This window comes from Papio anubis, chromosome 11, assembly GCF_008728515.1.
Source record: "Papio anubis isolate 15944 chromosome 11, Panubis1.0, whole genome shotgun sequence".
Lineage (NCBI taxonomy): Eukaryota > Metazoa > Chordata > Mammalia > Primates > Cercopithecidae > Papio > Papio anubis.
The window spans coordinates 118,555,073-118,570,704 of record NC_044986.1 but is presented as its reverse complement, the minus strand read 5'-3'; the positions used below and the strand labels follow the sequence as shown (position 1 = coordinate 118,570,704).

Genomic DNA, 15,632 nt, shown 5'->3' with positions numbered 1-15,632 from the left:
ATCAGAATGTCTCCCAATCAGTGATGTCTTTCAACTGCTGTTGGCCAGATATCAAGGGTGATAAGGATGTCACTGCTTGCAGAAACTTGGTCATAGCTGTTCATTTTGTTATGATTTGAAATGAGTTATGTGTGTTGCTAGATGTTATATCATTTTATATCATAAGAAAAAACAAAAGCAATTAGAAACTCCAGGAAAAACAGAAACATATGTCATGATTCAACTAAACTAATCTGTAGCGTGACTCTGAACAATTGTGATAAAGACCACTTGGGATAAATCTACAGTCTAACAGAGTGAGGTTTGAATAACTTGTCACAGCAAGGGAAACCACGTACCAGAGGCACCATGAGGTGACTCATCAAAGAAGAGACAGGACTATTACAGAATTACGGGAAGGATGGAGTATAGGTTAAATTTAAATAGAGCAGGGTTTGGACAGTCTCAAAGCAAAGGCTGTGTGTAAAACCATCATTTCAGCCTGGACTGACAAGCAGACTAAAGATTCACTGTGTCCTTAGAAACTATGACATTAAGATAAACTGGGAATTTTGTGCCTGAAAATCCCTTATCTGAAGCTCTGGACCTTGGTTGCTTTTCTGTATCAAAGTGAACCCATGGCTCATGTCTTCCAGACAAGAGTGAGGCATTCCCTTGTCACTAATAAAATTTCCAACAGCAAAGTTTCTGGCAGTCTATGATTTTAGAGAACTAAATTTCTCAAAACGGTGTCTTTTTATTCATGAGGAAAACCAGGTTACCAGGTTCACACCATTTTATCTAGATACAAAGATCATTTTTCTGCCAAGGGGATGAAGGCCTACACATTGGGCTGGTGGAGAGGAAAAAATAATCTTAGTGTACTAGGTGGCTCTGCATGCAGTTCATGTTATTTCTATAGTCATTAAAAAGCAATTGCTATGTATTGGTTTCAATGTTTAGATTCAATTTATAGACAAAAGAAAGAATAAAAGTATTACAAGTCAGAATCAAGATGCTAATAACTCAAACAATGATTAGGTAACATTATGAAATGAGAAAGGAGAGAGACAGTGGAGGTTGAGAGAGGGAATATCATCATTTAAGATAGTAGGGATAGTCCAAGATAGTCTAAACACTGTTGGATTGATGGAAGAAGAAATAAAATAATAATATAAAAATCTGAATGCAGAGTAAAAGTAGGAATATTGTTAATTTGCCATATACCATTTATTTATAGCAAAGAGTCAACAGATAATGTTTTATTTTTATCAAAAAAAATGTTTGAAGTATGACTATCATAATATTTAGAGTTTGGGAGGTAACTACACACACACAAAATAACTATGTACAGGCCAGGCATAGTGGCTCACACCTGTAATCCCAGTACTTTGAGAGGCTAACGTGGGAGAACTGCTTGAGCCCAGAAGTTCAAGATCAGCCTGGGCAATATAGCAAGACCCCATCTCTACAAAATAAATAAATAAATAAATAAATAAATAAAAATAACCTGCATGTGGTGGTGCACATCTGTAATCCCAGCCACTTGGGAGGCTGAGGTGGGAGAATCACTTGAGCCCAGGAGGTTGAGATTGCAGTGAGCCATGATTGCACTACTGCACTCCAGCCTGGGCAACAGAGTGAGAACTCATTCAAAAAAAAAAAAAAAAGGAAAACTACAAACTACATATAGAAATATTAGAAAGGGATATGTGTAGGAAGTGAGAATGAGGGATAGGTAAGGTAAAATTTTCCTTTTTATTACAAACACTTATCGACTATGTTACTCACCAGATATATTTATTATTTTGATAAAAAATAAAAAGAAAGAAAAATACTTGGAGGAAAGTAAGACAACAAGAGGAGTAGGCAAAGGCATAGAAAACCTGACACTTTGCTAAAATGGGTTTTTAATTCCTTGATTAACCAATACTTACCCATTTTCTTCTGTGGTTTTATTCCTTTTCTCTTTTACCCTATCACCACTCTTCTTTGCTCTCTCTGTAATTTCGCCCTGATACACCTTGTCTCCAATAAGCCTGAAACACAAGAGACAGCTGTGCTACCAGCTTGCAGTTCCAAGACAAATTCAGACATGGATCTTATAACCATGACAACCCCAGGAAATATTTTTATTTGCCTCTTGGATGTGTATAAAGAACACATTCCAGACTAGGGCACTACCTTTGAATCATTCATTTTATTCTAGGGCAATTTTCAACAGGTCCAAATAGCAAGACCCAACCCATGGTGCCTCTGTGATTCTCTAGGAGAAAAATCACAAGATCTGCTCACACTTCCATGAAGACTAACCAACTATCATCTGACCTGGGCCAAAAATTAAACCCAACACCTACTCCGTTTTACATATCTTTACTTCTTGGCTCAGAGAAGGAGGAAAGATATCCAATCTAGCATATCAAAGGTTCTATGCTGCCTCGTCTTTCAGCCCTCAATTTCACCATGGAGGAGGAAGAGCCTCCTGAAAGTTCTTCCCAGATCTCCCTAACTGAGGAAGGCCCTCTCGGTCTGACCTGCCATCTTTATCATATTTGCAACTGTCTGAAATTCATCTCATTTATTCTTTGTTCATTTATCTATTGACTGTTTCTCCCCACTGGAATTTGTGCAGCAAAGTGACGCTGTCTTTCTCAGAGAAGTGCACCAGTTCCCATGAAAAGTACCTGGCCCATAATGGTCATTCATTTGTTGGAGGGGAGGAAGGAAAGAAAGAAAGAGGAAAAGAAAGAGGAAAGAAAGAAAGAAAAAAAATTGAATAAAAAGAAAATAGAAGGAAGGGAGAGAGAGAAGGAGGGAGGGATAGAAGAAGGAAGGAAGGAAGGAAAGAAGGAAGGAAGGAAGGAAGGAAGGAAGGAAGGAAGGAAGGGAGGGAGGGAGGGAGGGAGGGAGGGAGGGAGGGAGGGAAAAAGAGAAGAAGAAAAGGAATGAATGAATAAATGAACCAACCAATGAATTTGAACAAAAGAATTGACCTTCTAATCCATATACCACCTACTGGAATATAAATCCTCCCAGCTACAAGGCTGTGGACCTCACATCATCTCAGGCTCAACCTGACCACCCAACACAGAAATCTTCGACCCTGACCAGCATGTCACCTACATAGTGAAGTTGGTGATGAAAGCTGCAGCTGGAATCTGCATCTGGAACTCAATGTCCTGGTCCTCAGAAGCTCTGTTCAGCATTCTGCAGGAAACGGTAGTGAAGGCATAACGGGAAATGATGGTAGACTTCACCGAGAATTCTGTCATCAAAGGTTTGGTTTTCTGTAGGAATGAAAACACACAGTATTATCGGTGATGCATGAAAGCATTTTGGTGGTAGGGGAACGTCTTTTTTTCTACAAGGGAAGTAATCTTCAGTTTGGGAGCCTTTGGCATGTGATTCCTATCTCCTTTCTTCATCTTGTCCTGATTTCCCCATTTTTAACTCCCTTCATTTCTAAAACAACCTTGATTGTTTTGCATAAACAATTAGTAACACATAAACAAATCTTTTAACCTAACTTTAACAAGAGAACACAGTGAAGATGTCCAATTTTGCAGAAAATACACATTCCTTAAATAGTTCAATCAATTATTGGAATTTTAAAAGTAAAGTATGTGCTGTATATAATACTCTTCTGTTTTCACATTTACAGGACTACTGAAATGTTCCAAAAACCGGAACATGACTAACAAAAATCTCATATTTTAAAATTACTTTCAATGTCCACCTAGAGAAACAATACACCAGAGCTTCCCTATCTGTATTACAGGCACATTACTGTGAAATAGGAATCAATACTGAACTCAGAAGAGTATCTGGAGAATTTAGAACCCAGAAAAAGAAACGCCTAAGTCTGTGCTAACTAAATTTATCCCAAAAGCCTCTGATGAGAGCAGTAACTAGAAGGTGCAAATGAAAAGCCTGTTAAAACTCTTCAGGGTTTTTTCTAGTCCTCACAACAGAGCTACATCTGGTGATAGCTGGTAGCAGAGGCCTGAAGAAGGAAGACAACATTTGTAAGGAAAGCCACAAGCCACTACTAACAGAGTGATTATCTAACTCCAGGAACTGGCCAAGCAATTGATAAGCATGTTATGGGCTGTGTCCTCCTAGAATGCACATGTTGAAGCCCTAACCCACTATGGGAGGTGGTGGGGTTGGGGGGAAGGCAGTATTTGGAGATGAGTGCCTTTGGGGGAAATTAGATTTAGATGAGGTAATGAAGGTGGGGTCTCTATGATGGGATTAATGCCCTTAAGAGAGGAGACATAAGAGAGCTCTCTCTGTCTCTCTCTCTCCATGTGCATACACCAAGAAAGACCATGTGGGCACACATTAAGAAGGCAGCCGTCTACAAGCCAGGACAAGAGCCCTCATCAAAAACCAAACCCTACAGAACCTGGGTCTTGGACTTCCAGCCTCTAGAACTGTGAGAAAATAAATGTATGTTGTTTAAGCCACATGGTCTATAGAATTTTGTTATGGAAGCCCGAGCAAGCTAAAACAAGACAATACCCCATGACGGTGTTGGAAGACATATGCAGTAGGTGTTTTATTCCCATTTCATAGATGGAGGGAAGTCAAGCTTCATGAGGGCACATATTGGTCCATGCCAGCAAGTAATGGATGTGGAATTTGAACCCAATCCCACTTACTTCAAAGTCTGCAGTGGCCACTCTTATGCGAGACTGTCTGGCTGCCCTCTGCAGACACGTCCTACTCATCATTGTGTGCTCAACCCCTATCCTGGTCCTGGGCACACAATGGCTCTCAGAACATGTTGAATGCAACTGGCTTACTCTGATAAGATTCTACTCTCTCCTTCAGGAACTGTGACCTAACTGGGCAAAGTTTTTTCAACCCTCACGTGCTTTATTAATTTATTTACAGTCCTAGGCCTGTTTGCAAAACAGATATAAGGTTGTGACCTATTGCTATCAAAGACATATTCCTGCTGTGACATACAAAGGTCATCATAAACCCTGCTTCAAAAAGGTTACTACAGAGGGTTATTCTATTTAAACAAATACGTACTCAAAATGTTTGTGTCAAATCATGATCTGCATGCAAACCACCAAAACCTTGAGAGATATTTTCTATGATGTATTAGAGAAGTGGCTATAAATATCAAACACACTGACTGGGTGCAGTTGCTCACACCTGTAGTCCCAGCACTTTGGGAGGCCAAGCACTTTGATGTGCCAAGGTGGACAGATCACCTGAGTTCAGGAGTTCAAGACCAGTCTGGCCAATATGGTGAAACCACATCTTTACTAAAAATACAAAAATTAGCTGCATGTGGTGGTGCATGACTGTAGTCCCAGCTACACAGGTGGCTGAGGCAGGAGAATTGCTTGAAGCAGGGAGGCAAAGGTTGCAGTGAGCCAAGATTGTGCCACTGCACTACAGCCTGGGTGACAGAGCAAGACCCTGTCACAGGAAAAAAATATATATATATGTACATATATATGTGTGTATATATACATATTATATATACATAATATATATACACACACACATTTATTTATATATATATATATATATATCTCAAGCACACCTGAGGATGGACTCGAACACCCACAAGACAGGGAGCTGCAAGGGTCGGAGCCAAGCACATGAGCAAGAGGAGAGAATGGGCAAGCACTCCATGCAAAGGTGTCAGGGCCGTTCATCTTCGTGGCAGATTGTGCAAGAACTTCCAGTCTTGGTAACTCAAAAAAGCCAAAGACAAATGGAACAGCTTAAGGAAAATGTTAGGGGGATGTGCATCTTTCTTAAAGAGATACAGGGGATAAACATTTACAGTTCATTTAAGTAATGATTAAGTTTAAAAAAAATCTGAGCATAGTTGAAAGATGTTTGCCTAAAAGAGGAAAAGAAACCTTCCAGTTTAGTTTGAGAAGGAATTATTTCAAATTAGTGCTTCTCGAAAGTGTGGTCCTCGGACCAGCAGCATCACCATCAGGTGGAAACTTGCTAGAGAGTCTCAGACTCCATCCAAATCCACAGAATCTGAAACTCAGAGGGTGGGCCCGGCAAGCTGTGGCTTAACAAGCCCTTCAGGTCATTCTAATGCCTGATCAAGTTTGAGAATGACTCTTTTAAGTAATTGAACTTTAAAATATATATTTCTTCATCTGCAAGTGAAGAGGGCTTGAATAAATCACCAAAATTACATCCACATCTGTGATCCACAGATTTAAGGCAAAGCTAAAACTGAGGAATAAAACCTTCGGGTTTAGGAAATCATGTCTGAATTGAGAAGGTGGACTATACGGTATCATTTTATGGAAATCTAGTCTCTTCAGGACAAAATCTGTCTCTCTCCTCCAAAGCAATTAGGATTAGAAAAGAGACTCCAGCATGTAGCTTTACCAAATGTTTCTGTTAAATGATCTCATTAAAAACATTTCTTACATTTCAGTAAAGGCAATGAGGATTAGGCTGGGGATGGTAATGATAATGATCTTAACAACATGACAACCTGTAGGGGTATTTTTTAAAGTTAAAATTTGTATCTCATTATCTTTCAAAAAAAAGAACCCCAAGGTTAATAAGACCATGAATTGAGATGAAGTGTTTACTTTGATCTGTGTTATTTCTGGAAAGAGTTTTTCTTTCTAAATTATCCATGATTAAATATATTCTTTTATCTCCAAATCTGAGCTGGTGTATAAGAAATGCCCCATGGCTGTGATCTTGTGATTTTGCAAAGCATCTAAAATACCATTGCACACAGCTCTGATTTCTATAGATGCATTGGAAAGTAAATAGGAATCAATGCATTATAAAAAAAAAAAATCCTATGAACTCGGTATATTCTAGCTTTATCATTCTCTGCTTTATTTAAAATTTAAACTAGTGTTTTAAAAATTATCTAGTAACATATGCACATGGTAAAAACTTCTAATTATGCTGAATATAAAATGAAAATAGCAGTCTCCCTCCCACCCCAGATTCACAGTTCCATTTCTCAGAGACAATGTTTGACAACTTTTGTATATCCTTCTATAAATATATACTGTACTAATTTGCTTAATCTCACCTAGTGATATAGTTAGTTCATCTTTCCTTTTCTGTGTTTTAGCTATCTCATGCTGCTTAACAAGTCACTCTAAAACTCAGTGGTTTAAAACAGCAGCAATCCTTGTGTTTTCTCTCAGGGTTTCTGTGGGTCACGAATTCCAGAAGGGCTTGGCTGGGAGGTCTGGCTTCTCTACAAAGGGTGGCTGAAGCTGGAATTGTGAGTTGCTGAGGCAGCCAAGGCTGGCATCTCTCCATCCCATGCTGTCCCTCAATCTCCTCTATATAGTCCTTCCAAATGGGCGAGTGTAGATGAACTCACAGCATGGGCCACTGCACATGAGTCAGGCTGGTCACCTGGTAGCCACAGGCTCTACTGGTCACCTGGTAGCTTTCTCAACAGCAAGGTGGAAGCTAGATGCCCTGTCACACACTGACCTCAAAAATCACAATGCATTACTTCTATCATACTCTACTGGTCAAAGCAGGCACAAAGGCACACTCAGTTTCAAAGGCGGAGGGCACAGGCCCCCATCTCCACGGGAGGAATGGCACATCCAAGTTGCCATCTTTGGAAAATGCAATCTGCCACTGAACAAAAAATATCTACCTCCTTCCTTTTTAAAAATAGCTGCATAGTATTACATTTTGTGGATGCATTAAATTTTAGTTAACCAGTTCCCCCATCATCCATCATCCATTTGTAATCATTTTTCATCATTTTTGGAAAGTCCTTTCAGATGTCCCTGCTCTCATTCATCTGTAGCAGGAGTAGGCAAGCTATGTCAGGCAGGCCACACTGTTTTGTAAATAAAGTTTTACTGAAACACAGCCACATCCATTCATTTACATACTGTCTATGGCTGCTTTTCTGCTACAATCGCAGGAAAAACATGGAGAATAACTCAGCTGAGCCCAGCTGCTCCTGCCAAGGAGCCCAGCTCATGAAGGAAGCTGCACTGCCCACTCCAGAGCAGCCATCTGCCACCTGAACAGCCCAGAGCAACCTCCAGCAACACCACAGGCCAGAAGATTCACCAAGCTGAGCCCTATCCAAATTCTTCCCCACCAAATGATGTGATAAAATGGTTGTTGCTCTAAGCCACTGAACTTTGCGGAAAATTTTTGTGCAGCAATAGAAAACTGGAACACCTGTCTAGTCTCTGAAGACATTTGAGTTTGCAACCCCACTTCAGTGTGATTTGCTGGTGAGTGATATTTAGTTATTTTATTCGTTATTTCCAACTCTATGTCATTTCTGATCTTTACACACTTTGTTATGTTTTGTAAACTAGACTTTCAGCATATTAAAAATATCCTTGAAAATTTTTTGGAAAAGTTAAATTATGAAGATAAGCTGTAAAGAAAAAGAGCTTCTGAAATCTAAACTCTTCACTTTTCCAGTCTAGGCCAAAGTCATTTACTGTGTGACTTTGCCAGATCACACAGGTAAAAGGTAGTCAATCCCCAGTAGCCATTCAAAGCCCCGATTCCCAGTCCTCCCTCTTTCAAAAAAGAACACAGAGACCACTTGGCTAATGACAAGGCTTTTCACAGTGATAATTGTTTGATAACCCATAAAATATAGAACTCCAAAGGTATACTAAATATAATTCAGTCTTTGGTGCTAATTCAAAAGTTACTTGTGAGCCTCAGTTACCATCCATTAAATTGTACACATTGAAGATAGAGGACATTAAACTGAATGTATTCTCTGAACTGTAGTCATATTCTGACACTTCAAAAATTCTTCTGGTCAACTTATCATGTAATTCTTTTTTTTTTTTTTTTTTTTTTTTTTTTTTTTTGAGACAGAGTCTGGCTCTGTCGCCCAGGCTGGAGTGCAGTGGCGCGATCTCGGCTCCCTGCAAGCTCCGCCTCCCAGGTTCACGCCATTCTCCTGCCTCAGCCTCCCCAGAAGCTGGGACTACAGGCGCCCGCCACCACGCCTGGCTAGTTTTTTTTGTATTTTTAGTAGAGACGGGGTTTCACCGTGTTTGCCAGGATGGTTTCGATCTCTTGACCTCGTGATCCGCCCGTCTCGGCCTCCCAAAGTGCTGGGATTACAAGTGTGAGCCACCACGCCTGGCCTATCATGTAATTCTTTTACATAAAAGTAGAATACTAGTCGGGGGAGAGTATTAAGTTCACATCTTAAATAAGCAGAAGTTTACAGCTCTAGCTGCACAGTGTTCCAAGTAAAATTCAGCTCCTTCTGCTAATAGTTCTTGCTCAGTAGCGTTTTTAAAATAGATCAAAATCTTCTTCGCTGATTATGCTTGAGACTATTTTTAATGTCGTGGTGATTTGTTCTTATTTATGAGATAAGAAATAATTTCATTAAATTTAAAATGTGAAAATTAGAAGACACCTGACAATATTAAGTTTATTACGGTATCTTCTTATACCTTAAATTAAGTGTATAGATTTAGTAGAATTTTCCACAATATTACATCAAGAATATGAAACTTAGTTTATGGGCCCAAGAGACAGGCTGAAAAAAGGTTCAAGAAACTATTTTAGTTTTTGTGCTTCTGCCCAGCTACAATTCTCCCAGGAGCCCCTGCTGTTACTGACATACCACAGCCTGGCCCTTCTGTTACAGTTCCCTTGGTGCAGAATCTACTAGATTCAATTAGGCACAAGTCTATCCCCCTCCCAGTTACCAACCCTTACCCCTGCCCTGGTAGATTATGGGATTATAAACACAGAGAACAGAAGCCATGATTACTACTTTTTCCTGTTGCCCTTCCCCTTCCCCTTCCCCTTCCCTTCTCCTTCCACCTTCTTCTCCTCCTTCTCTTTCTTCTTCTTCCATCTTTCTTCTTTATTCTTCCTCCTTTCTTCTTCCTCCTTCTCCTTCTTCTTCTTCTTCTTTCTTCTTCCTTCCTTCTTCTTCTTTCCCTTCCTCTCCTCCTCCTCCTTCTTCTTCTTTGCATTAGAAGGAGTTTCTATTTAGATCATGAGATATAATAGTGCTTAACACGGTGTTCTCTTTTTACCTACAGCTCTCAAGATAGAGGAAAACTATATATGAAATTTAATCTTTTATGTCTAAAGAGATAGGGGATATAGGAACGGGTGAATGGATAGATGGATGGATGGATAGATAGATAGATAGATAGATAGATAGATAGATAGATAGATAAATACCTTGACTGTAAGACCTTCCAGTGTTGAGAAGAAAGATAAATCAGTGAAGTCTGCAAAAGTAAGAAAAGGTTTTAAAACAGACGTAGTATTTACATGTGGTGAAAGAACAGAAAGAACATTCTAAGAACACGGAAGACATGGAAATGGAAATGAATCACAGCACATTCCCAAATCAATGACTAGAAAGGAGAGCATGCTGTGAGAAGAATATTGGACAGGCAGGTAACACAGGACATGGACAACACTAAAAAACAAGCAAGGCCTTTGCATGGCAGAGGCTCATGAAAATGTGTCATGAAAGGAAGGATATAAAACAGTGGCCTCACTTTTTCCCAGTACACGGTTCTTAAAAATCCAACAGGCTTTCCATATTTCTATTTCAGTCATAACTTTGTTTTGGGATGTCCGCTGGAAAATAGTGGCAAAAAAAATCTTCCTGTGACATAAGATAATTTCTTCATTATTTTTTCCTACAAAGGCAACACAGATGGAAAAGTCATTTGAGGCAGGGAGTGTCTTAATTGCTCAAGGGATCCAAGCTTTGGGTATGACTCATGTGAGGCACTTAAAATCAAGCCACCCGAGGACGTCCTGAGTCACCCAAGATGCCATCTGGAAATGTGGTGGAGGAACGGTTGGGACAGCCTTTGCTAGCACTCAGGCCACAGTGCCTCTTCCTAGAATATTAACCTTTCATTGTTTTCTTTCAGTCTAACCATTCTTTAGCAACCATTAGAAGTCGTTATGGAGGTGGGAGAGAACTCAGAAGGCTGGAGCGTGGCAGTTGGCTGACTCCATACACCAAATCTCTACTAACCCTTAATGCTTCTCCTTTCTAAGAAAAACAATACAGGGCCAGGCGTGGTGGCTCACACCTGTAATCCCAGCAGTTTGGGAGACTGAGGTTGGTGGATCACCTGAGGTCAGGAGTTTGAGATTAGCCTGGCCAACATGGTGAAATCCCATCTCTACTAAAAATGCAAAAAATTAGCTGGGTGTGGTGACAGGAACCCGTAATCCCAGCTACTCAGGAGGCTAAGGCAGGAGACTCACTTGAACCCGGGAAGAGGAGGTTGCAGTGAGCCGAGATCATGCCATTGTACTCCAGCCTGGGTGAGGGTGACAGGGGCAAAACTCCATTTCAAAAAAAAAAAATACAGCCCATGTTGTTTTTGAATGAAACAGAAGACAAAGGTACTTTCCTGACTGCTGGATTTACCACCTCGGGGAAATCATTTTACCCCTCTGTAGACAGGAAATGGCATCGGTTCTGAATCACCTACTTGTGCTAATATAGTCTACTTAGTGATGTTTCATTATATTTAGAGGAGAAGGAAAACAAAATGCCATTTTTATTTTTGTATAAGAAAGGCGCCCCCCCCCGCCACCCCATTCCATACACTTCCTGAACAGGATGCCCCACAATGGTCAGAGTTGGGCACAGGCACAGACACACATATGACTAGTCCTCAGTGAGGTATGACGCCCAGAGTCATGCTACCTGCTGTACTGACCATATTTTCTTGTTGTCGATATTCTTGACGCTCTGGCATTTGGAACTTTGATCCTGGAAAGACCGTCCCTCCCAGGGCTGGCTCCTTCCTAGGAACAGCAGACAACCCTGCTGCAAGCACACCTTTGATACATAAACCGACCAATCCAGAGCCACACATCCAACCATCTCCCATAGCAAACTCACGCACCTCGGCTGGGCGCGGTGGCTCACGCCTGTAATCCCAGCACTTTGGGAGGGTAGGGCAGGTGAATCACCCGAGGTCAGGAGTTTGAGACCAGCCTGGCCAACATGGCAAAACCCGTCTCTACTAAAAATATGAAAATTAGCCCAGCGCAGTGATGTGCACCTGTAATCCCAGGTACTCAGGAGGCCTCTAATCCCAGGTGCTCGGGAGACTGAGGCACGAGACTCACTTGAACCCGGGAGGTGGAGGTTGCAGTGAACCGAGATCGTGCCACTGCACTCCAGCCTGGGTCACAGAGTGAGCCTCTGTCTCAAAAAAAAAAATAATAATAATAAATAAAACTTATGTACAAAGCCAATACTCCTCCTTTCCTAAATCTCTCCAGGATGAAGTACCTGACAACTAGGGATCATCCCTACAGCCAATCCTAAACCTCCTCAGCCTACCTACTACCCCGCCTTGCCCATTTCTTCCCATGAAAACCCCAATGTAGGCTCTGAGACACATACTTTCCTCTGCACCTTCTGCTCCTGGCCCACCCTGGCGCCTCCCCATGCGTCCTGGGATGGTGCGCTGTCGCCCCTGCCTCCAGTGATCTGTGAGTGTGAAAATCCTCCTTCACGTCAGTCGTTTCTGTGTCTGCGTATCTTACCACACTCGACAGAAACAAGCCCTGAGCACAAACTGTACAACACCCGCTGCACAGCAGACGCCAAGACAGACCCTGCAGTCAGGAGGTTAAATGATGGCAGAGAATCATCTTGGGAAACCCAGGCCAGGATCCGTTCAGCACCGTGGAAACTCACACACAAAGATGCCCCTGCTTTCCAAAGAGTAAATATTTTGCGTGTATGTGATGCCAGGGAGCTTCATAAAAAGGGTATCTAATTAATTCAGAATAAAATCAAACAAATTCCTGCGGTCCTGGCAATGTTACGGGAGTACCGGCTGTTGCCATCCACATTCTATTCATTAATTCAAGCACAGAACACTCAGAGAATGGCAACTGGAGGGAGATGGCAAGAATGCAGGCTAGAAGGAGACTCATAGGATGAACTGAGCTCCAGAGGCAAACAGGAGGAGCATCACGCAGGGTCACACACGTCCTTGGAGCTTATCCCACGGGTGATGTGGAGTCACTGGAGACGTGCACGCAAGAGAGTGATGCGCCAGGTCTACCACTGGAAAGATCATTCTAGTACCGACTGGATGGTCAATAAAGTTCATGTCAAAAATTCATGATACTTGTAAAAGTAACACTTTCAAAATTCTAAGAAATTTCTAAGAAAAACCTAAGAGGTTGTATAAATGGTCTAAGCCAAGGAGTTAAGAAAATCTTTGTACACTTAGAGGCTAAATGTACAAAGCCTCTTTTTCCTTTCCTTTGAAAGGAAAACATAAACTGCTTATTACTTAGGAACTGAGCACTTTTACGTGGCAAACATACCAGAAAGCAAGTTAATAAATGACAGATTTAGAGAGGAAATCTTCCAATTTAGAAGATGGAAGGTATCTATAACATACAAAGGTCTCTGATAAATTGACAATGAGGTAGATAAAAAAACACAATAGAAACATGGGCAAAGGACCTGAAAAAAAAAAAAAAAGCAATTCACAGAACAACTCTGAATGGCTAACAAATATAATTTAAAATGTCCAAATCCTTGTTATGGAGAATGGTTTGAGCAATAAAAGAAAAAAATTCCAAATTCGTACATAGTCAGGGAAAGGCAAGTTAAAGGAACAATGAGATATCACTTCCTAAGTAAGAGACTGACAAATTAAAAAGAGTAATTATATCAGCCAGGCGCCATGGCTCACGCCTGTAATCCCAACACTTTGGGAGGCTGAGGCGGGTGGATCATGAGGTCAAGAGATCGAGACCATCCTGGCTAACACAGTGAAACCCCATCTCTACTAAAAACACAAAAAATTAGCCAGGCGTGGTGGTGGGCACCTGTAGTCCCAACTACTCAGGAGGCTGAAGCAAGAGAATGGCATGAACCTGGGAGGCAGAGCTTGCAGTGAGCCAAGATCGCACCACTGCACTCCAGCCTGGGTGGCAGAGCAAGACTCCATCTCAAAAAAAAAAAAAGAGTAATTATATCGATTGCTTACAGAAATGTGTGTATTCATCATTGCTCATAGATATGGTATGAATACAGATAGTGTTAAGAGTAATTGTATTCAAAAATTAATCTGACATCTATCAAAAAAGAAAAAAAAAGTTTGTTTTTGAGACACAGTCTTGCTCTGTTGCCCAAGCTGGAGTGCAGTGGCGCGATCTCAACTCACTGCAACCTACGCCTCCCAGGTTCAAGCAATCCTCCTGCCTCAGCCTCCCGAGTATCTGAGATTACAGGCATGCGCTACCACATTTGGCACATTTGTGTATTTTTTAGTAGAGACGGGGTTTCACCATGTTAGCCAGGCTGGTAACAAACTCCAGACCTCAGGTGATTCACCCCCCTCAGCCTCCCAAACTGCTGAGATTACAGGCGTGAGCCACTGAGCCCGGTAAAATTTAAAATGTATACGCACTTTGAATCAGTAATCCTCCTATTGAAAATAAAAGTCATACAATTAAAAGTACCCGCATAAAAGAAGAAATGAAAGCGTTTTTTGAAGCATTGTATACAGGGTGAAAAAACCTGGAAATAAAATTGAGAGTTCATCAGTAGCAGAATGTTTAGTAAATTATAATACATATAAATATAAATACAGATTTAAATACATACAACTGAGAGGCCCATTTGGTGTATTAGTTAAGAGCATGGACTCAGACACTGAACTGCACTCAGATCCTGGCTCTACCACCTCTTCCCAGCTGTGTCATCTTGGGAAAGTTACTCACTCTCTCTGACTCTGTTTTCTCATCTGTAAAATGCCTCAAGTACTTGTTATAAGAGTAATTGAGGGGCAGGCACAGTGGCTCACGCCTGTAATCCCAGCACTTTGAGAGGCCAAGGCAGGGGGATCATCTGAGGTCAGGAGTTCGAGACCAACCTGGCCAACATGGTGAAACCCCGTCTCTACTAAAAATACAAAAATCAGCCAAGTGTGGTGGCGCATGGTTGTAATCCCAGCTACTCGGGAGACTGAGGCAGGAGGATCTCTTGAATCCAGGAGGCAGAGGTTGCCGTGAGCCGAGATCACGCCACTGCACTCCAGCCTGGGCGACAAGAGTGAGACTCCGTAAGCATTCGGTCGGCATGAGCTGTCACATGCACCCATGGTTTTAGAGCAATGATCAGAGGTTTCTCGTGTGCAAATGTACCTCGGGTTCCCCTGCTGCATTCTATTTCTCAGTGGTACTTGTCATCATCTCAATTATCAGTATGCTTACAATTTACACGTATGTACATATTGCTGGGAGGCTATTCTCCATGAATCTCTGGTGTTTCTGCACAATTTGCAAACAGAGACTCTAGCTGCCTTTGCTGGGAACTACCTTTACAAACGTATAGTGAACAGCCTCAGAAGACAGGTTCCCCCTTCAGGAAAGAAGACAGATTGGCTTAATGTGCAGAATAATAAAGCAAATATCTCCCTCCAGGAGCAAAGCCCAGGCAGGCTTAGTGCTCATTATTAAAGAGTCAAGTTCCCTAAGTTAAGGGCTCCTTTCACACAATGAGAACCAACTGCATGGCAGATGTCATCTGGCCATCTCCATCACCTTCTGGGAACTGGGCTGGGGCAATGGCACACATGCTTTGACTACTGCTGTTACTGTGAGTAATAAATTGTCCTTTGTCTCTGATCCAGGAG

At 41.5% G+C, this 15,632-nt stretch overlaps 1 protein-coding gene across 2 annotated transcripts in view; it reads right to left on the bottom strand.

Annotated features, from left to right (window-relative positions):
* Positions 1–15,632, bottom strand: part of ITIH5 (inter-alpha-trypsin inhibitor heavy chain 5) — a 101,603-nt gene that overhangs the window by 73,378 nt on the left and 12,593 nt on the right. For both annotated transcript variants that reach the window (XM_003903369.5, XM_021943030.2), the window contains exons 3-4: positions 3,103–3,266; positions 1,917–2,018 (exon numbers count right to left, since the gene is read on the bottom strand). In XM_003903369.5, coding sequence (XP_003903418.4) covers positions 1,917–2,018; positions 3,103–3,266 — 266 coding nt within the window. The remainder of the gene's footprint in view (positions 1–1,916; positions 2,019–3,102; positions 3,267–15,632) is intronic.